Source organism: Sturnus vulgaris, chromosome 1 (assembly GCF_052056855.1).
Source record: "Sturnus vulgaris isolate bStuVul1 chromosome 1, bStuVul1.hap1, whole genome shotgun sequence".
Lineage (NCBI taxonomy): Eukaryota > Metazoa > Chordata > Aves > Passeriformes > Sturnidae > Sturnus > Sturnus vulgaris.
Window position 1 is genome coordinate 85,434,656 of NC_142243.1, and position 22,164 is coordinate 85,456,819.

Consider the following 22,164-nt stretch of genomic DNA (forward strand, 5'->3'; position numbering starts at 1 on the left):
CAGAGTTTCAACTATTTTTAATCAATATAAAATAATCTGTGTAAAAACAGTCAAAGCCATGCTGCAATTAACTTCTTTCAATATGCACAAGATAGCTACAGAGCCATCTGACAGTTCTTTTATGAAGGCCTGTACAACTAACAGCAGCATTAGTTTCTCAACACACAAAGGGGATACAATTGAGCCAGTACACACCTCCAACCCCTCCAGTCAAGACCAAGGTCAACACAAGTTATGGTGGAAGAGTACACACACACACATTCTTTCCAACTTGAAAAGTAACAGGAGTCCACACCACTCTGCATCACTGCAGCACAGATGGAAGCTGCGGGTGCAGTGCTCATCAGCTGTCTCAGAAACAGCCACTTCACTTACAAGCTTACTTATCAAGTTTCTATGCCAGGGAGTACACAGCACACAATAAGGCAAACCATTGAAATTAAAAACAATTTATAAAGTACTGTTATTTAATTCCTGTTCTCTACAACCTCCATATTCTTTCAAAAATGTGTAAAAATAAGGAGATGAGATTTCTGGAAAGTTCACAATGGACAGTTCTGGAAACAAACTTCACCTGGAATCTATAAAGCAGTGCAAATGCCACCACAACAGTTGGATTGGAAACCAGTTTTCCATAAAATAAAAGCAAATACAGATAATGTAAGCTACATCAAAATAGCTGCAGTTCACATTGCATGACTGGCCCGATTTGCTATTTTCTTTAATGACTTGTAAAATACCAGTAATAAGAAACAGCACAAAGGCTTTTTCTTAATAAATTTTAATATTAAGAGCAATTTGTCCGAATAAAAACAAAAAGTTACAAATACCACACTACTGCAAATTCTGCATGATGCACAGTAGTGTTTGCAATATTTGAGTGGCAAGACCATTTTGGAAAGGTATGTCAAAAACATAATCTTGGCATAAGTAAGAATGTATGTTACCAGTGAATTTATTATTGTGAAAATATATCTGTCCCACAATGTACACCACTGTAAATAATCAAATGCAATATTTATGCACATCAAAAATATATGGGGCGAATATATACTCAGTTTAGCATTAAATCAGCAACAGGAAATGAAAAAATATTTTGGCTATTTTTCTATGATTTCATTTCACTGGAAATTTCCTAATAAATCACTCCAAACAGTAATATTTGTGGTTTAAAACCATCAGGACAACAGCAATTCTATAAAATAGTATGGATCTGAGGGTGACAGCCCAATCCTCCTGCCACTAGATTCAGATGCATTTGGCTTGTGCTTGCTGCCTTAGAATATGAGTCCAGACACCAAAACAATGAAGTACCACCATCACAGCCTGGACCACATTAGCTCATACCATGTGAGATCAGAGATGCAACATCAATAAAAGGAGATGACACTTTAAAAGCACCTGCCAGATTCTCAAGTAATAATTATATACACACGGTAAAGTACAGAATACTGAAGGAGAGTGTACTGAATAGCAAGTTAAATGTTCCATCAATTTTCTCATTACTGCAATGGATATTCACATTTTCTGCATTGGTCCAGGAAAGATACTGCAATCTAAGCATGTGATTTGATGCTACTTAAAGCTCTGTGATACTGTTATGTATTTTCTTTATCTACATAACCCCCACCCCCAGACATTACTGCAAAAGAACTCTATCTACATATAGAAATAACACAGACTTGATTTGGTGGCTCTTGTTTGACTGTGTTCTTGCAAAGAAACCTGATAACTTTTCCTTGCCTGTTTAATAGCATATGTATTTCCCTGCCCCTCAGGCCATAAATGGTACATGATCAATCACTTCCTCAGTATTATTCCCATAAAATTCACAGTGACCAATTCTGAGAGAATTTTTTTTGGTTGGGTTGGTTTTTTTAAAAGTAATTGTGCAATATAAAATTCATACTACAATTTTCAACTTTGGTAGCTTATAGAAAGAAGATTTCAAGTTCTTTAACTAAAGGATCAGGTCAGGACGTTGCTTACACTATGCTCCTTCTGCTGTGCAAGCACATCAGTTAAGGTTCATCCCCTTTCTTGATATTCTGAAAAAGCCTAATATTGATAAGAAATTGGCTACTAAGTTGTGAACCTATCTAATTTTTCTTGGTACCGTTAAATGCTTCCATCACCTAGCCTTAGTAAATTTTTACTTACTGTTTCAATTCATGAAATCCTGATCCCAAAGCCAACACTCATCTACCCCCTTCAACCAAATAGAAAAATCCAGCTGAGCCTCAACAAGTACATCTCAATTCTCAGAAGAGGAAGTATTTTCTTGATTTAACAGCAACTGTACAATATTACAAACTCTGACACATGAAAAACAATCAGGCAATAGAAAAATGTACAACAGCTTTGGTGTTATACAAAATAATAAAAAAGACTGGACAGTAAGATACATAGTTCATTATGTTCTCAACACAGCAATTCCATTGCTGACTGTAAGACAGTTATTTACTTTTGATATTCTCTATATGGCCTTTCCACTCATGAAAAATCATACTGTATTACTACAATAAGAACTGTTATGAACACCATAAAGTAAGCTCCAAATTTTATAAAAACGTCTTGCCTCTTCACACTATTGCTTTGTGGCACATTGTCAACAGAACAGCAGTCCAAAATAAAGTGACAACTAGATTTAATAAATTAATATACTTTTTAAAGATGTACAATGCACATTCTTTTTAATCCAAGGTTTTAGGGTGTCAGGACACTTCTATATACACATATACAGACCTCAGACAGCATTTACAACATCAGAAAATGCAGATAAGAAACAGAGCCTTAACTGCTATCTGGATGCTACCAACAGAAGCCAAAACACTGCTGAGAATATTATTGGGAGAGATATCCAAAGACAAGAAGAGTCTATGAAAAAAGGACATGTAAAGGCAAAGGGAAGGTCAAGATGTTTAATATGACCATCTATTCTTGTGAAGACTGAGGTGGAGCTGTTGATGTGCCTGGTTTACCAGACTTCCGTTCATAATTCACAAGTCGTTGTCCAACAAGGTACCTGGGATCACAGTAAAAACAGGAATTAACACAAAGTAATGCTATTTTGTAACACAAATCCACTCTATCTCCTTTGCTGCTAAAGCAGTTTTTTAATTTCAGTGAAAAGTTATTCTGTAAATTGTAAAGGAAGAGCTTGATCTTTCTTAAAGGAAGAGAAAATATCCTGATGCTACTCCATGGAAAGTTTAAGGAGTGCAAGATTCCTTTAGTGTGACATTGAAACAGAATTTAACTATCTCATCAACTTAACACTTTTAATCTTTCACATTATTCCTTTCTTCCTCTATATCACTGATCCACACTTTTTGACAGCTAAATTCCTTTTCACACTCCCTACATTTGCATGCCAGTTCTGTGCATACACGAGCCCCCTACACACGTGTGAATTCTTTCCCTAAGATCTCTCATTTCCTTTAGGAACTTTTTCACCTTTTCTTATGGTACCATAACCAACAACCATTGCGTATTCTTTGTACATTTTAGAATGTCAGAAAAACTTGTATATGCTTTTAAAATTTGTTACACAGAAGATTTAGTTATGCTTATTTCTAAAGCACAAATCTCTACTGGCTGCCATGACTGTGTCTGCTTACTTCCTGAAATGAGATAATTAAGTCATACAAACTTCTTGTCTACAATGTTACAGCATTTAATACGCTAATGTAATACCAAACTAATTTTCACTTATAACTTTTCAGTTGCTTCTAAACATTTAAGATTAAAAGAAGTCATTTTAGGTTTGACTCCTTTTGTAGTTACTGGAAAGCAAAGCTCTTATAGGACAACTCAGGATATGAACATAACTAACTCATTTATTTCTTTTCAATACCAAAGAAGCCTAGGAAAATTAGTTGCTAATCTTCTTAATAGCCCATAAAAAGGTAATTAACACCAAAAATAATGTAATAACACACACACAAAAAAGGTTAAACTAAGCAAGATAACCAGAAAATAATAGGAAAATCATTATTTTTATCAGGCATCTGAGTAATACAGAGTAATAATTACTGAAAACATCAGAAAAATACACAAAATTTGGTAAGGACAAACTATCAAATCAATTGAACATTCTTTAACAGATTAGCTGGACTAATGAGGAGGAAGAGTAAGAAAAACAGTTATGCAGGAAAGGTTGAAGAAATGGTTTTATAAGCAGCAGCTTGAGACATGATTTTAACTTCCAGCTATGTTATACTTCATGACATTCATTTGTCATTCAAGACTACAGATGAGACAAACAGTCAGCTTCATTTGTGGGAAAACACATTCATGTTAAACACGGGGGAGTGTCTTCCCTTTATGAAGTCAGTCTATTCCTGTGTTTATCTGCCTGAACCACAGATAAAACATCTGCCAACAACAGTTTGTCTGTCTTGAGTCACTTGTTAGAAAACTTCTTAAAAACTGTTTTAGTCCTAAGTATCTGTAACACCTGAATTCAACCTGAAGTAATCATGTATATACATATATATATATAAAGGAGAAAAGTTTTTAAAAACCCACTATATACTCACTTGTCATTTTTAATATGTTCATAAAGGCGCTTGAACTGGCGGACTTGGAAGGACAGAATTCCCATCAAAACCACCACCATAAGCAGAAAAGGATAAATCCGTCGCTGAACGAGGTTCTGCATTTCAGAAGTAACTCCTACAAAGAAAGATACAATCCTTAGACGTTCTAATATTGCTGAACTAACTCACGTATTTCTACTTCTCTATGTGCTTCCATACTTTTTGTTATACTGTAACTTCAGTAGAAGGGCTGTGAAATAAATTACACATTCATTTACATCAAAGATCCAACATGACAGCTGCTGTTCTTTTTAATCTGAAGTACTACAAGTGGAAAGCTTTCCATTAAGAGAGTGAAAATCCACAGTAGAGAAAAAAAAAGGGCTTATCAGTTCTTTTTGCCTATTAACTTCTGTTTATTTGCTTACTCTTTGTATCAGAAAACTCAATGCAATAAAAGTCAGCATTCAAGTGAGACTGAAGCATAAAATGGGACTTGAACATGTTGTTAACATCAAAACTAACTAGTAAAAGACATGTCTTGATGAAAAAGCTCATCTACCCTTGTTCTAATCAAATAATTCACCTCAATTATGAGGAGATGGGAAAGTCTGAAAAAACCCTACATATTTAAAATCTACATTTTAATACTATTAAAACCTCAAAACATTTTCACCTGTTTTAAGCTTCATTTAGAATCTGACAAGTCAGAAAAAGATGGCCTCAAGCTCAGTACAGCACCTAGAGGGACTAAAATAATAGGCTGATTGTCCAAAGAAGAAATTAATTAATCATTCCTTTCCCAAACTAGCTGGATACCCAAAATGCACAGGGAAGAAACCAGTGTCTGCCCCTCCTCTTGGGTAAGAGGAGAGGCAGACACCGATTTCTTCTCTATGGTGATCAGTGACAGGACCCAAGGAGTAGCCTCAAGTTGTGTTAGGGAAGGGTTTGGGCTGGGTATTAGACAAAGGTTCTTCACCTTTGGTGAAGGGTGGTTGGGCACTGGCACAGGCTCCCCAACAAAGCGGTCACAGCACCAAGCCTGACAGAGTTCAAGAAGCATTTGGACAATATTCCTGGAACATGGCGTGACTCTTGGAAGTCTTTAAACATTTACATTTGTCAGCAGAAGAAGTGGGTTTTTGTGGGTTGTTTCATTTTTTGTTTCATTGTTGTTTCTTTTTCTTTATACACCAGAGTTACAAGTTTTATTTCCACAAACATATTTACACTGATGCAAACCATGAGATGACAAACAAGTGTTCCGAATGCATACATACCCAGTAAAGGTACAACACCCGAAGCTATGATGTACGGCACACAAAGGGAAAGTAAGAGGACAGAGATAACGGGTGCTGCCAGTTTACGGATGATGAAGTGTAAGTCAATGTTACGAATTCCATTTGCATATACCTAAAATGGAACAAGTTAGAAGTAGAACATATCCATCAAGAAAGCCTTGCTTTGCACTTAACAGTAATAATTACAAGGTTTTTACACAATTCTCCTTATGAAAGGAAACAGGTATTCCCATGGCCACAGCTGACGATGGAAAAACTCTACCAATTTACATCATGAGGGTTCTAGGAAATTAAAATTGTTTAAATCTAGGATTTAAACAATGCCCAAGAGACCAACTTAATCTGGAATAGAGTTGTGATTCAGTTGCAGGAATGCAAGACACCTTCTGAAAGATCATTTAGTAGAGCTGTGGACGATGGTTTTGTGGGTGACCTGGGCACATTCTGCACTGTTAACTTACTTGAAGAGGATCCTGTATTATGCTATAGAATAAATTATTAAATTTTGTAATGGGCAGAAAGAGAATCCTATTTTGTACTTGGTCAGGCAGACCACAGCCTCTGTACGTAGAGTCTGTCTGAAAAAAAGGCCTCCACAATTCTTAAGTTTCTGCAGTTACTACCAGAAGCTAAGGTCAAAACGTAACCAGATTAAGCATGGGAAAAGACCAGTTCTGAATGGCTACCAGCTACAGCTAAACAATGGCCTCTGTCCCACACTCTGGAAGGCTCAGGAGAGTGTGTAAACAGCCCCTGGAGAGCATTCAGAATGGAAGAGGGAGCCGTGGTATGCATCAAAACATACTCCCCGACTAAGACTATATTCTGCAGTGCGACAGCTGAAGTGATTTATTAACTAGGACTATGTGCTAGAATGACTCATGAGAGGCACCTTGTGTACACAGGTTGGGACATGCACCACAGGTGTCACATACAGTGCAGGGCTGAAAAATTACCTTCTGACAAACCACTGAGATACTTCACTGAGATGACAACTGTGGAATTTAATGGTTATAACCAAGAAAAAATACTTGTGACAAAACAACAGGCCATGTGACTCTGAACTGCACAGAGAAACTGTTCTACGTTGCTTAGTAATTAAAAGGCAACAGAAATAATGTCTTTCATCTCTACTGATCTATGAATGGGGTAATTCCTACAGCTGCAGAGAAGGCAAAATTCTGTGTTCTTGAGTTGTGGATATAAATACCCCAATATTTGGACAAGTATTTGGACACATCGACTTAATCTGAAGAAATAATCATGTTTCTTTCCCACTTTATTACAAACCTGATTAAAATGCATATATGTATACAAAGCATTTTCTTGAATTCAGATTTCTGAATTTTTGTTTTACTGTTAAGTGTACCTTAATGGATTAGGCTATACAATTTAAAAGGTTTTCACAAGACTAGTTGAATTTTACTCAATTACTCCATTACTGCAAGAGTAACACTGTTTTCTGACACAATCAGAAACATAAGAAATGTATTATACAGATAACTCACAAGGACATTTTTTCCCTACCTGTTCAATAACAGTTTTCAGCCACCACTGGGGACCCATCAGTGTTATGGCAGCAATTATTTTGGCATGCAGAACTCCAAGAGCCCAGTCCTAATTTTGTGAAAATTTATAGTGTTAGCATTAACATATCTTTAACAAGTCAGACAACCAAAAGCTTTAAGAGCAATGTGTTAATATTACCTACAAGTGAAAATATAATTACTTTTCCATTTACATGGAACATTGTTCCAAAGAGAGACATCATCGGCAAATTCTTACGAAAAATAAGATGCTCTCAAGATTAACTGACATCTGTAAATTTAGCTCCCTGGGACCAGGAGAGCTACTATTAAACCACAGGTAAATACAAAATAAAAGCATTAGACTTAAAGCAATTGACTAACATTCTGGTACAACTAATTTACATAAAAGGAAGTCAATTTCCTTTCTTTATAAAAATAATAGGAAAAAGATACAAAGATGTCCACATGCATCAGGAAACAAGTTATTTTCCTTCTTTTGAAGTTTAATTATTCCCAAAACTGTCCCTGATGTAAGAAGCTTAAAGCAAGGCAATTCTCTTCACAAAAAAAGTCATACTATTCAGAGGAGAATTTATCTTTTAACATAAACTGCAATTATTATGGCATGGAATTAGGACACTATAACTACTAGCTTCTAGTAAACACAGCATAAGTCCATCCTTTCTGGATTACAGATATTTGTAAGAGATTTTCAATAAAACCCACCAAAAATAGAATGCAAAACATAGGTTGATAAAGTAGAATAAACAGCTCAGAACTGGTAAGACTTGGGATATCATAGACTAATTAACTTTCTTAAACTGCTGGGGAAATACATTTTCTTTAACCAATTATTTAAAAAGACAACTTTTGTTAACGTCAATTCTAAAAAATTTTAAAAATTGTTACAAAAAGCGCCAGTGTTAAATTTTTTTATGTTAAATTCATGTTTATTTATGGATGTAACCTTTGTCTTTTCTCTTTTAGGAAAAATGCAAATCAGTCTCAGTTTTGATAGCTCCTTGTTGATTTAGAACAAGTCTCAAATCCTACTTATCCTATATTTTGAAGAAGTTCTGCTACATGAAAATAAAATTTTTCAATATACTAATTTTAAAACTTTTAAAGAACTAATATGCAATCGTAAAAAAATTTTTTAATCTCTAGCATTACAAATTCTTTACAAATGAAAGAATGGTTTCCTGTTTGGAAACCATGTTCATCTACCACTGTAATTATATGACGTCCTGATTTTCAGGTCATCTACTGAGTTCAAAAATATACTTGGATTTTAAAATAATGGAATAATTGAATTCGTAGCCAAATTCTTCTTTGTATTATGGCTTTCAAACATTAGGGTACTGAAAGTAAAGGAAAGCTCAGGGCAGCTTAGAAAGTCACCATCCCTGAACATTTTCCTGTTATTTAGTAATGGCATTCTAGATGTTTCGAGCTATTGTCCCCTCAGTTGGGTTTCTCTGAGTTATGACTTCTTTCATAATTCAGCCTAGGTGATGGAAGCATTTGTCATTCAATCCACTGTATCTTCATTTCATCTCCCAACTTGCAGGACAAAAATTTTTACTCAGCCTGTGAGACTTGACTGAAGAGTAATAAAACACAACTACCTCAAAATTTTTATTAATGATTTGGCAACTCAGCCCAAAATCAGCATGATCCTTAATCATATAAAAATTACATTTGTAATGTGCCTCATCACTGAATTTAAATCTTACAAGAAAAAAAAAAAATCACCAGAACGTTTTGCTGAATAACTGTATGCAGAAAGCTTCCCAAAACAATTAGAATATGTATATCTGTGCATACATACATAGAGATATACTAACTTCTTATATAACTTTACAATTATGCTACTGGAAAAGTAGCTGATCACTGAAATGCAACCTTTGATGTCACCTCACAACAGTTCAGCTTTTCATAGTTTAAATTCCTCAGCATATTCTTTTGGTTAAAATAATCCTCACATCCAGATTGGCTGCCTTTGCCACATACAAACATATTTGTGGAAAATGCTCTGAAGCTCTGAATCCACATGAAAAAAGGCAGCCCATACTCCTTCCATCAACAGCAGCAAAAGAATGGGAGCCACTGACCTGCCAAGGGTAGAAGAGAGGTGTTTGATCCAAAGGAACTCTCAAAGGGGCGACAATGACCAGTTCAAACAGAAGACCGAGCAAAAGTGGAACCACACCAGCGAGCAGTATAGCCACTATCAATGTCTTCATTATCTAAAAAATCCAAGATATTTAATTAATATGCTTACCATAACAGTCTTTGTTTAAACTCAAAAATGTAACTTAATTACATAAATACACAGCCCTGGTAAAAAAACCACAAAGCTACACTCCTCTATTTCACACATATACACCCCTAGAAATAATTTTTACTACATACATAGTTTTGCAATGCAAGTTTTCAAGATTGAGTCCTATTCCATAAGAATAGGAATTCCAGAAAAAAACATGACTGTGCCTACTAGTATTCATATAATTCTAAACCATTAAAATCACATTGACTGTTATCAATAGGGAATACTATCCAATGGCACTTCAATGTATTGCATATGCTTGTATGTTGGGAAATTGAAGAATTTAAAAAAAAAAAAAATTTCTCTGGAGCAAAACAAACCTTAAAAATTCAGTCATTATGGAATATTTGACTTAAAAACGGAGGAGTCAGAACACCGTGCTTGAATCTTTATTTATTCTGAAATTCTCTTAATTTAACTGCATCATACAAAACTAGCCTGACTTAATTAACATGATAAAGAAAAGGGACAAAGAAAAGTAGAAATTATGTTTTAATTCTGAATTTTCTTGAAGAAGCTAAGATCTTAAAGAATCTAAAATCAAAACGATGGAAGAGATTATTTGGGAAACATGGCAGTACATGAAGAACATGTACAGTGTAACAAACCAATAAGCACATTAAAATGTCCTTAACAAGATACCATTTATGCTATTGATGTTTAAAGGAACTAGCAAGAAATCCTCATAATCAAAACCAAGAGAAAAAGGTGAGGAATATATTTGTTTTCATGCTGAGAATGTCAGCAACTCATAATTAATATTTTTGAGAAAAATATATTTTATTTGAACAACACAAGTTCAACAGCTGATGAAGGTCTATCTGAAAATATGCATCAAGCTACTTTGCAGAGACAGTCATCATCAACTATCAAGTTTATTAGGTTTTTCCATTTGCTAATTTCAAGTAACTGTACAAGTAAATAATTAAGCTTCCAGGTTTATGTGAAAATGTAAATGTCTTTGAGAACACATAACACATGGGATAATAATGCAATATATTCACTTCTAAAGGAAAACAGAAAAACATACACATACACATATTTAAACATATATACACACAAGCATATTTACACTGCCTTCCAAAAACAGCTAGCCTAAGCAATGGGACTGTAAGCTGCAAAAGCTTCAAAATGGTCTGAAAAGCAAAAGGTAGTATACATAGCAGAGTAAAGCCTGCAAGCAAAAAATGAAACAAGTTCCATTAGCTAGTTTTTGGTAATTCACTAAAACTTCTTCTCAAAGCTCACCATGAGAGACCATTCTTTGACCTTCTGGAAAATGACTCTACGACCCTGTGGCATCCAGGCAACCAGCACTGTCACTGCTCGGATAGTCAGCCAACAGACATAAAGACCACAGGCAGCTGTGTACAGTTCATGGATTTTGGCAGTCCCCGTCCAAAATGACATTAACCACCGGCCGGCAAACACTGAAAACACAAGCACTGTTAAATACAGTCATGCTTCTGGATCTATTAGGGAAGGGTGCCTATCAAAAAACTACGTGTCAAATTTATCTGAAATATCCCTGCATAAATATTATTCATTATAAAACAGTTATTTTGGTACTACACCCATAATGCATAAATGTGTGAAGCACTATGTAAACAGCTTCAGAAATTATGCCAAATAAACACATAGAAATCCTTTCCCACCTAAATTTTCATTATGGCAACAATATGACCTGAGCTACAGCAATACAAAGCACTGAACTGTTCAGAGCCTAAACACTGATCTTCAGAACTGCAACAGCAATCATGCATTAGTGTGTAACCTTGAACTTACATTATATGAGCTATCTTTGGGTTGTTTCACTGCCTCATGTAATTTTTTAAGACTTACTGATGGGGTTTCTGAAGCTCTCTGACAAATATGGGAGATTGATTTGTTACAGTTCATTTTTTAATAGTGTTTTAATTTCCCTAGTATTACAGTGGAATTATTTTATGTCCTACTACTAAAACCATCACAGAATTTATAGCTTTGATCTCAACACATTATTGACTTTAGGATCATTAATAGAAGAAGGTATAAATTACATGGTATTACAGCAGACAGGTTATTAAATTTATGCTGGTTGACACAGCTTCATTTATTTCAAATTATTAAAAAAAAACAAACAAGTGTTTTTGCAGTACTCAATAATGATACCTTCAGAATATTTAGAATATGTAGAAGACCTGTAAACAATCTAAAAAAGTTTCAATTCAATTAAAATTTTCACTCAATACTACTGAGACTGTCTCAGCACCTGAAGCCCTGTCTTCAGAGGAATATTATTCTACAACAAAAAGGGAATAGCAATCTCTGTCATTTAGGTTTTTAGATTAGTACAATTTGATGACAAATGATTAAAAATGAGATCGTTTCCACGGTTTTGCCTCTTGACTTCAAACAGTGGTTTCAAAACATCTGCCATGGTTGGGCATGGCAACATAGTAAGTTTTTTTTAATGATAGTTTACTATAATACTCACCTGGTAAGGTAAGGCAGATAAGACTAGCAATCAATAATGTTATGCACATGAAAACAATCAAAAGAAATATCTGAAAAAGGGAAAAAGAAAAAAAGGAGGGGAAGTTCGTAAGAAAGTTATTTAACCAAACCCCAAGAAACCCCAGTATAAAAAAATACATCATCCTAGAAAAGCAGCTAAACTAGGATGTTCAAATACTGATGTTTCACTGTATAAATAAATCAGCAAAAAGAAACCTAACCACAGTACATTCAGAACACCTGCAGTGTTGTGTATTTCTAAGACTTTCCATCAACTGTTCCAACAGTAAAAAATAACATTTGAATCCAGAATGGCTGAAGTTCTTTGTTATGTCACATAAAAAAAAGATCATCTCTCAATTTCTGCACTGAGCAGCATGACTCAAATAATCCTGAAAGATTTCTAGCTCTGTATGCCATAAGAGCAAGAGAGTGGTTTTATAAGGAAAACCTTGCTGACAAAGTTCTTCCAGATGTGCTCAAATTTCTGTGACCAGAAGCTAATGGTGAAGGTGGTTGCTGCTCAGTCAGGTTTTCATCTTACCAGAGAATTACCATGTACTTAACTTCTTTAAATATTTCTCAAGCACCAGGTGCTATGAAGTTCTGCCTAACTAATCATCAAAGCCACAAAACAAGCAAGCTTGCTATGGGAAAGCTAACACCTTATCCCAACAGACTACCAAGAGAAAGTTAAATCTGGAACACACTTTCACTGATGAGACATTTGGGTATAAAGAAGGAATTTTCAGAAGCAATACCACGGTGACCTAATGTTAGCACTTATTTCCATTCTTCAGCTATACCTGAAACCACAGGAAGTGAGCTGTGGTGAAGTTTATATTTAACTCAGAGTTCTGCTAACAACAAAACAGTTATCTAGTTTAAGCTGTATATTATTCCAGAAATGTAAGTATTTGCCAATAAATTTTCCTTAGTAATTTTAGGGATTTAGAACGTTCCAGTATTATATAATGCCATTCTATGCTTAATACAGATGCAGAAGCAACAGAAGTTCTCTATTTATTTTCTCAATAAAGCAAAATAGTTTAAAATACACTTAGTTACAAGACCAAAGTATGCCCCCTTGAAAGCCATGGCCTTGATAGAGGCACACCTGAACTGTTTGAGAGGGGCTTATTGTCTTTCTCTCCATTACTTACTGTGAAGAAAATAAGACGTCAATTGACACATAATACTTAACAAATATGGGTTCTATAAATAAAATTATAATTGAAGGTCTTAAGTTACAGGCTGAAAAAAGCCTTACATGAGCATAACTGCAACTCTGCACTTCAGAAAGCTGCAAACCATATAAAACAGGACCTACCACATAACTTTGGATAATGTGGGCCAAATCTTTCTTAGAAAAAAACCTCACTTTTCTCAAATGCCTTTTACTTGATGTTTTAGGTATACATACCCTGAGTGGGAACTTTAAAGGCCTACGATAAGGCTGGAAACCCACAGGTCCTCCTTGTTGAAGTATGGCTTGATGGGCTGCATGGAGACCTTCTCCCACAACTGGAATGGCATTATTATTACGAGCATGCTGGTTGTTAGGTTGCTGATTTGCATTGTTTTCATTCTCTTCCTGATCACCAAGTAGGTAAGAATGAAGATCCCTGTAACAATCAAAATTTCTGTTTTGTTCTGCTTGGTATGAATGAGAAGCAGAAATATAGGCCTACGCAGAATCCACACAGGTTGTACAAAACTAATACAGGAGCACTGGCAGAATCCTGATAAAGTAAAATAAGCGTTTTTTGGTAACGTACTCAATGTCATCATAAACACAATTTAGAAAAAAAGTGCTGGTGTGGATGCAGTTGGGATACAATCACAAGGAAAGATCACTTATCTGTTTGACTGCTTCAAAAACACCACCTGGTGTTGGCGCTGTGCATGTGAAAGGAGAATTGCATGGATATTTCAGTTCCTGTAAGCACATGGCTCTACTGATAGCTTTTATGTTATGTCACTAAGCTCTACAGGAAACAAGGGCCTTCAAACCTAAACCGTACAAGGACGGTGCTGCATTGCCACGGATGTGCTGTCAGAAGTACAGAGGCAGGCAGAGTCTTTCAAGAAGATTCTAAATTGCACACAACTTTTTAAGAATATCAGTCCTAGAAAAAAGTCCATCTACTTTCAAATTATTATGCTGATGTTTTCCACATATACAATTAGCAAAATTTAAGTCTGATTAAAAATGAACATTCAGAACTTAATTTTCCTCACTTTTGCAGAGAAAGATTTGTGCAGGTATTCTACTAGCAATGAAATTTACCCAACAGTTTGCTTTTTGAGAACAACAGAGCAAAATATTTTCATCTGTGCTAAAGTAAAATTGCTCAAGAGGTAATTTGCAATTGTCCTAAACAGCTGCAACAGTGGAGTAAGAAGTCATTTCTATGATCATCTCCATAACTCTCTTGTTTACACTACACTTAAACACAATCAAAACTTGGAAAATAATTAAGAACTTCTTCAAAAATGCAAACTAAGAGAGGAGGGGGTGAGGAGAGTTTCCTTATGACAAACCAAAGTAAATATTTTGGATTACAATGAAGTCTTTCATTTAGTCACTCAGTTTCTCAGAAATAACTTGGCAAAGAATAATTCTTGATCCTGAGATTGCAACATGTCGGGAGAATGCTAGTATACTTTGAAGTTAAGCTGAAAACTGTACAGAAACAAAAGCAACCTTTGTTTCTTTTTACTAATTTGGCAAACAGCAGATGAACTAAAAAATAATTTCAAGTGCTAGAACTCTGCCTGGCAGTACAACAATTTACTTTATTTGACAAGGATATGGTTTTATCCTTCTCTGAAGTCTGAACTAAAACTTTAAAACCCCCAATTTAAAGTTGCTTACTTCTTCAGCTTAATGTTCTAAATAATTTTTCTTTTTTATTCCTTTTTATAGTAAGAAATGCAAGAAGTGCACATGAATTTTATTTAGATGATTCATGGAAGCACACTGCTGACATTTATCTCTTTATTTTCATATAATAGGGAGTTAGGAAGATGTTAGTCATACTTTTATATATTTCTTTCACTAAGCAAATGCTGCAATAGTTTACCAAAAGAATTACTTGTCAAAGACTAGTCCAGAAGTATGTACATCTACTTCTTAGGAGAAAGCAATCGTTATAGAAATTTGTCATCACATATGTATCTGTAGAAGAGCTATTAAACCTGCTTGTTGGGATAGCTTTCTGTAAAGTTGCCTTCGTGTTTAAAGACCAAACTGGTCACAATGGTTGTAACTGATTTTGGATTTCTGTACTTACAGCAAGTATCCAGCAGTAACAGTCCATGCTCGTACAAGACCTTTCAACCACTGTCTTGTATGTCCTTGCTCTAGCAAAGCTGGAAGCACCACCTGAAGCAAAAGCAGCTCTAGGGAAAGTTCACTTACTGGAGCATCACTGGAAACAATGGGAAGAGCAGGAAAACAAACATAAGGAACATTCTAATAGAAATCTTTTACACTGAATCCTATTAATGCCACCACAATACAAAAATACATTGGATGTCAAAAAGGAAAATTCTTAGTATTTTGCTGAGGTTTTTCCTTATATATGAGCAGAGGTTAGGCACTTCAGCATGTAAGAAATTTAGGAAAAAACATTGAGAAAAATTATATCTAAGATTACAGTTTGCTTCTCTATTTGCATCTATCATTACTGTTTGAATTATTATTCAGAAATAGAAAAAAAAATGCTATCATTAAAGAAATGCAGTTCCAGATAATCTTTTACTCCTGAGGCAATGACAATCAGGAATGAGTATGTTAAAAAAGCAAACACGAAAGGAACTTCACTATCAGAAAGCTGAAATGGGAAGTATTTTGAGAGCATAAAGCCCTGACCAGTTATCTTTACAGAAGGAATACAAAATGCTTCTTTTTTCAAGTAGCTCTTCTATTTGTCACATTGTATGATGTAGCCATATCCTTTACCCTTTACTTCTCTTAGAACAAAATGAAGATTAGATTATTTGAAAACAAAATAACAAAGCGTCACGTTAATGCTCAGGGAGTGCAAATACACTTTTTCTAGTTATAGCAATACTGAAAAACCCCTTCTTTTTAAAAATAAATGCTCACCTGTAGAGCATAACATTATATGGAAGAAAATTAGGCAGGAGATACTTAATAATCCGTATAGGAAGCCAGAGCATGAGCAGTACAATTGATCCAAAAACAATCTGCAATAAGAAAGTAAACAAGTTAGTCCAAATAGCAGAAACAACCAAACCCAGTTTCCCACCCATCTCTGACATGTTCCCTGGGTGTGGTGGGCTAGCCCTGGCAAACAGCTGAATACCCAGCCAGCTACTCACTCATTCCCCTCTCCAGGTAAAGAGGAAGACAAAACAGAAGGCAGGCAAGACTGAGATAATGGCAATTTAATAGAGAAAGCACCAAGCATGCAGTCAAAACAGTAAGAAGAATTCAGACTCTACTTCCCATCAGCAGACAAACAACAATTTTCTGGTGAGTCAGGAAGACAAACACCATAACCATGAACATCCCCCCAATCTCCTTTCTCATGGCTTTTACTGCTGAGCATGATGTCATACCCCTTTGGTCAGCTTGAGTCAGCTGTTCCAGGGATACCCTCCTCCCAGCCTGCAGCTTATTCACTGGAGGTGAGGGAGCAGGGCAGAGCAGCAAAGAAAATGCCAGGATGCAAGCACTGTCCAGCCACAGCCAACAGGCCATGTTAGCAACACTGTTTCAGCTGCCAATTCAAGGTGCAGAAAGGACATTTGCCATGATGGAGATAATAAATTCGATCCCAGGCAGACCAGTAGACTACGATGCCCTTGCCAAATAGGACTGCAGCTGAATAAGCACCAGAATAACCCTGCTGACAGCTACAGCAATGTCAGAGAGCTGTTCTTTCTTCCCCCTTCCCCAACACCAGGATTACTTATTTTGTATTCCTCTCTTTTCTAAGTGGCTGACTTTTTAAGCAACTTGCTGAAGCGTCCAAAGATCTTTCAGTTCCTGTTTTCTCACATTTCAAATTGACTGAAAGACCAAGTAGGGGACATGAAGTGCCTGAAGACAATACACTTTTATGAATCCTGTTTCCTGAAGGAACCAGATGAAAAATAAATACATTTTAAACACATTCTTACGTTCCATACAAATGCACCACTGGCGACTAAAAATGTGAAAAAAAATTGTGTTTAACTATGTCAAAAAGAAAAACTGAATCCCATTCTTCCTGAAAATTAATAGTTTATGTCATACACAAGACATTTCTTTAAAATACATAGAAAAAAAGAGCTTGAAAGGTATGATTTATTCTTTGAAATGGTAAATGATTACCATTCTGGATCCAATATGCTAGCATGAGGCCAGTGAAAATTCTGAATTAATTAGCTGAGCAAATCAAAAGGTGAAGTTTAAGTAACTGCCCATTCCAACACAGTGTGACAACATGAGTAAGGCCATAAGCAACCAGTAGATCTTTGCTTGTATTTGGGCCATATGATGAACCATGAAATTTCAGGCAGCTGAAGAATTAAAATTATCTAAGGATAGAATGCTCAGAAAGGTGGAAAGGTCAACTCCACTCAGATACTGAAGGGTTCTCTAACAGAACCAGGACCTCTCTGAGCTTTCACTGCTCAAAGCACCTCAGGTATAACAATACAGTACATCAAAGAATGTTTCTGGTGTGTCAGTTTACACAGTTCATGTGACATTTATGTCAAAGACAGTCTGTGACCTTTCCTTGACCGCATGTTAAGCAAACCTCAGGCAAACAAGTAAAGGGAAAAAAAACTCATTTTTTTTTCAGTATCTTACAATGATAATCTGGAAACAGACACCACTGGCTACAGCAGCAGAATCCAATCCAACCCAAAATTTAGCTTTAAAGTTACTCTCCTCTGCTGTACTGTTTTGGCTGAACTGGACATACAATGTTTACTGCAGTAACTGAGGGCACCATGAAAGTTACGTGATTTACAATATCCATCGTAATAAACACTTGTCTTCTGAATACACAAACATTTTCTGTGGCTTGGCATATGATACTTGGTCTAGAAGAGACTTCTAAAGTCCAACTGACTCTACTCAAACACCTGCTCTGAGCAGACCCAGATAAGGCTCAGAAACTTATCTAGTTGAGTTTTGAGTATTGAAAGATGCAGATTCTTTTGGCAACCTCTTCCAGTACCAGTTCACTTCCATGGTGAAAATGTTTCTCTTTAAATACACAGTATTGTGTGCAGAAGCCAGCATATAAAGCTTTCTTTCCAAATAAAGTTATCTTTCAGATAAGTCCTTACCACTGATAAGATAAACCTCCTGAGATGTCTATAGATGGGCAAGTGAATCATTTCCTGCACAGGATTGAAGTCTGGATCATTCAAATTCCTGAGAAACCATAAGACACCAGGTCTCAATACCTGAAGTAGGAAATAGAAAACAATATATGAGGAGAATATAATCTTTGTATTTACTTTTCATTTGAACAAGACTGCCGCAGAAAATAAGTTTCATTGTAATAGGGATATTAGGTGAACAAGATTCAACAAAATTGCACAGAAATAGAACAAAGAAAGTATTATCTCAGAGAAGTAGAGACCCAATAACCAAATACAAGCTTAATTTTCAAGTACTGATTGATCTTAAACAACTAAAACACATTTAGATTCATTTGAAGGCAACACTCAGATTTAACAGCTATTTGTAAACCAGAAATCTCTAAGTAAAATATACTCAAAATAATGATTTTTCCACTGCAGTAAGTACCAGCATGGCCCTTTTTACATGAAAATGAATCCAATATACATACAAAAAATGGCAGCCACAACACCCACATGTGAAAAATTGAACAGTTCTGCATGTAAGCCTCTGTGTTACGTACCAATCTTGTTCTTACAGACTCACCTCTCTTAGCAAAAGGATGAAGGATGCAAAATAGAAGACATAAACCATTCCAACCAACCAGTGCAGAAACATTGTGGTGCCTGGGGCAGACTGAAAGCTCAATTCTCTGTCTTTCAGAGTGGCATCAAACATCTCCTAGAAGGAGGCAAGTAGTTAACAAATATGAATAAGTTTGGCAAACATCCACAACTACTCATTTTGTTTCCCCTAGTTCATATATACTACTAAGCATAACTTTTAAAATGTTTGCTTTAACACATAAATACACCAGAGAAAAAAGGGATTACTTATGGTAAGAACAGCAAATAAAGATAGATTTCTGATCAATTTATTTCTTCTGACAGAAAGAAGAAATAAATCAACTCAATCACTAACAGGATCTACATAAGTTATAAATCAATTCAAACAAAGTGACACTATGATGGAAGCAAATAATTCCTAAGTAAAGCTCTATTTCTACTAAGGCTGGAAAAAACCTAATTTTGTCCATTTCAAATTTATCACTCTCTATTTTTCAGGACAGAAAAACTGTCATTCCAAGCAAATTCAGCAAAGATATTCTCCAAAACAGAAAGAGACTGGGCAACTTAAAACACAAAGTCATTATCATTTCACATAAGATGGCTACATAAAGAGGTTTATTCAGCACACAAGTTTGCCTATAAGTAAGCTCATTATCACAGTGGTCTTGTAACTGCACTAAAAAGGATTAGGATCTTGCTATTTTAGTAACAGCATGTAATTTGTATTTAGTAACATAAAAACCCCCAAAATTAGCATTAGGCAATATCTAAAAAACCTATTCCCTGTGAAAATGCCATTTATGAAAACAGAAGAGTGCAGTCAAACTCACGTTAACAACTCTCTTCTCATCAGAACTTTTCTTTTTGCTTCAAATATAAACACTGTTACAAAAGACTTTAGCACATTTGTTTCTGTTCTTACCAAGGAGCATATATCCAACCACCAGCCACAAATGAGAGGAAACACACCGATTTCAACCACCACTAACAAGGAAACCTTTAGGAAACGAGAGAAAATAAGAACTCACTAGTTTAACAAAAATTGCTGAGAAAACAACAATGTCAGTTTAAATTTAGAGGGTTTTATTTCCCCGCACAAAAAATTAGGATTACCTTGACAACAATATAACAAACTCCTAGTAAGCGGCGTGATCGCTGGAACTTAACAAGGGCTGCCAAACCCTGAATAGCTTTGTCAAGGAAAAAACACTGGAAAACACTGTGAAATAGCCTAATTAATATAAAACACTGCATTATGTTGCTTTCAGCAACAGGAAATTTTATAAGACAAAAATGAAAGAGTAAGCATGTGTTTCACCAGGGTTCTATTTTCAAAATTGGCTGTGACTCCAGAAGTCACAATCTGGTGTGCCAGGTAACATCCCCAATCACGCATCTAAAGTAAATAAATAATTATTAATAATATGACCCTTCTTAAATTAAGCAACCGGAAGTTTTCTCAAGAAATAAGCAGCTGTCTCTGAAAACATCTGCCACAATAAGTAAGTTTAAAATCTGAAGACCTACATTAAATACTAGCTTTCCCTTCCCTGCCGTCTAAATCAATTCTCGCCTTTTCCAAGAAAAGCTGGATGCATATTGCATTTGCATATTGGGAGTTTGTTTTGAGTTTTTTTTTAGGAGGCAAGCCCTACATGCTAATCTACCAATGCTTTACACTTGCACTGCACATTGGTATACTGATGTAGAAAGTTGATGTTAACTTTGTGTACTTTTATACAAATGTATATTCTTTCAAACTGAAGCTGATGTAAAAAAACATGCAGCTGGAATGCAGCCTTCTTACTTGTGACAAAATAAATCCTTCCGGCTTCCTGGACTTTATTTTCTGAAACTAAGAGAAAGTAGTTTTCTCTAAAAAAGTAATAATGAGAAAAATTATTGCAGCAAACTCTCAGTAGTTCAGAGACACAACAAAGAAACAAAAATAATTCATACTCAAAAAATCTGTCAGGATCAAAAATATTTGAATAAATTTCCTATCATACCTCCCATATTTTCATAATCTCCCCTTTCCTCATCTCTCTGCTGCAACTACAGTTCAGAGCAGAAGCACAGGGATAGTGAGGAAAAACGATTCTACACTCTTCTCCTCAGACACCTTCAAGCAAGCATAAAAGCCGTTGATTGTGTTGTTAAGCACGTGCAAGTATTTGAAAGCAGGCAGTCACACTGACAACTTCTACATATCCAAGAAAACAGGAGAGACTTTTCCTTCTAATTTCACCAAAAGAGCAGAGAAAAATGGTGAGTTAAGGGCACCTGCATCATGTCTGCACCTCCTCAAAGCATAGCCAGAAAAATTATTTACATGTAAATCTGAAACAGGTAACTACTGACAAAAGGATACATGACAAACAATTAGAGTCACTGCTAGAAGAACATATCCCACTATAGTTGTAATCAGGCCTTCAAAGTGAGATGCTTGGACCTGGAGCAAAGAGGAAAAAAGGGTAAAGTTTATCAGTCTCTTAGAAGATTACATCTCCTTTTCTATGTAATTAAGATAAATTCCAAATTTCAACTCTTCAAGAAGAATGTCAAGTTTCTCTAGTTTTTACATATTTTAAAAATCTGCTACTATTTTTGTATCTTCATCAAGAAAAGATAATGTTTACATTTACATTACAACTACTTTCTTCAAACTCAAAACAACTGTAATATATGAAACAAAAAGTGTCACCTTACACTGTTTCACTCATCGTCTAGTTTACCCTACTTATTATCATCCACTATGAAAATTAGTACACTACTTAAAAATGTACCCAAGGAACAAGAGGCTGTTAAAAAAACTCTGAAGACACACACAGTTTTTACAAACAGTAAGAAACCTCACTTGAGATGTAAATAATGGAGGAAGTGGAAAAGAGTGGGACAACATTTTTAATCAGATTCAAAAAGGTTGAAGGACTAGTAAGAAGACATACTCCAAATTACCTTGGCAACCACAAACAGAAGAGGAAAGATGCTACAAAAATATTGTGATTGAATAAACAGTGGTA

At 35.4% G+C, this 22,164-nt stretch overlaps 1 protein-coding gene across 4 annotated transcripts in view; it reads right to left on the bottom strand.

Moving 5' to 3' along the window:
* MARCHF6 (membrane associated ring-CH-type finger 6) overlaps positions 1-22,164 on the bottom strand; it is a 45,363-nt gene continuing 23,199 nt past the window's right edge. For all 4 annotated transcript variants that reach the window (XM_014872329.2, XM_014872328.2, XM_088171058.1 and 1 more), the window contains exons 12-26: positions 21,513-21,593; positions 20,255-20,323; positions 20,064-20,138; positions 19,119-19,253; positions 18,515-18,634; positions 16,314-16,414; positions 15,496-15,633; positions 13,623-13,824; positions 12,180-12,249; positions 10,952-11,133; positions 9,489-9,623; positions 7,373-7,462; positions 5,825-5,957; positions 4,542-4,677; positions 1-3,025 (exon numbers count right to left, since the gene is read on the bottom strand). In XM_014872329.2, coding sequence (XP_014727815.1) covers positions 2,935-3,025; positions 4,542-4,677; positions 5,825-5,957; positions 7,373-7,462; positions 9,489-9,623; positions 10,952-11,133; positions 12,180-12,249; positions 13,623-13,824; positions 15,496-15,633; positions 16,314-16,414; positions 18,515-18,634; positions 19,119-19,253; positions 20,064-20,138; positions 20,255-20,323; positions 21,513-21,593 — 1,758 coding nt within the window. In that variant the 3' untranslated portion in view covers positions 1-2,934. The remainder of the gene's footprint in view (positions 3,026-4,541; positions 4,678-5,824; positions 5,958-7,372; positions 7,463-9,488; positions 9,624-10,951; positions 11,134-12,179; positions 12,250-13,622; positions 13,825-15,495; positions 15,634-16,313; positions 16,415-18,514; positions 18,635-19,118; positions 19,254-20,063; positions 20,139-20,254; positions 20,324-21,512; positions 21,594-22,164) is intronic.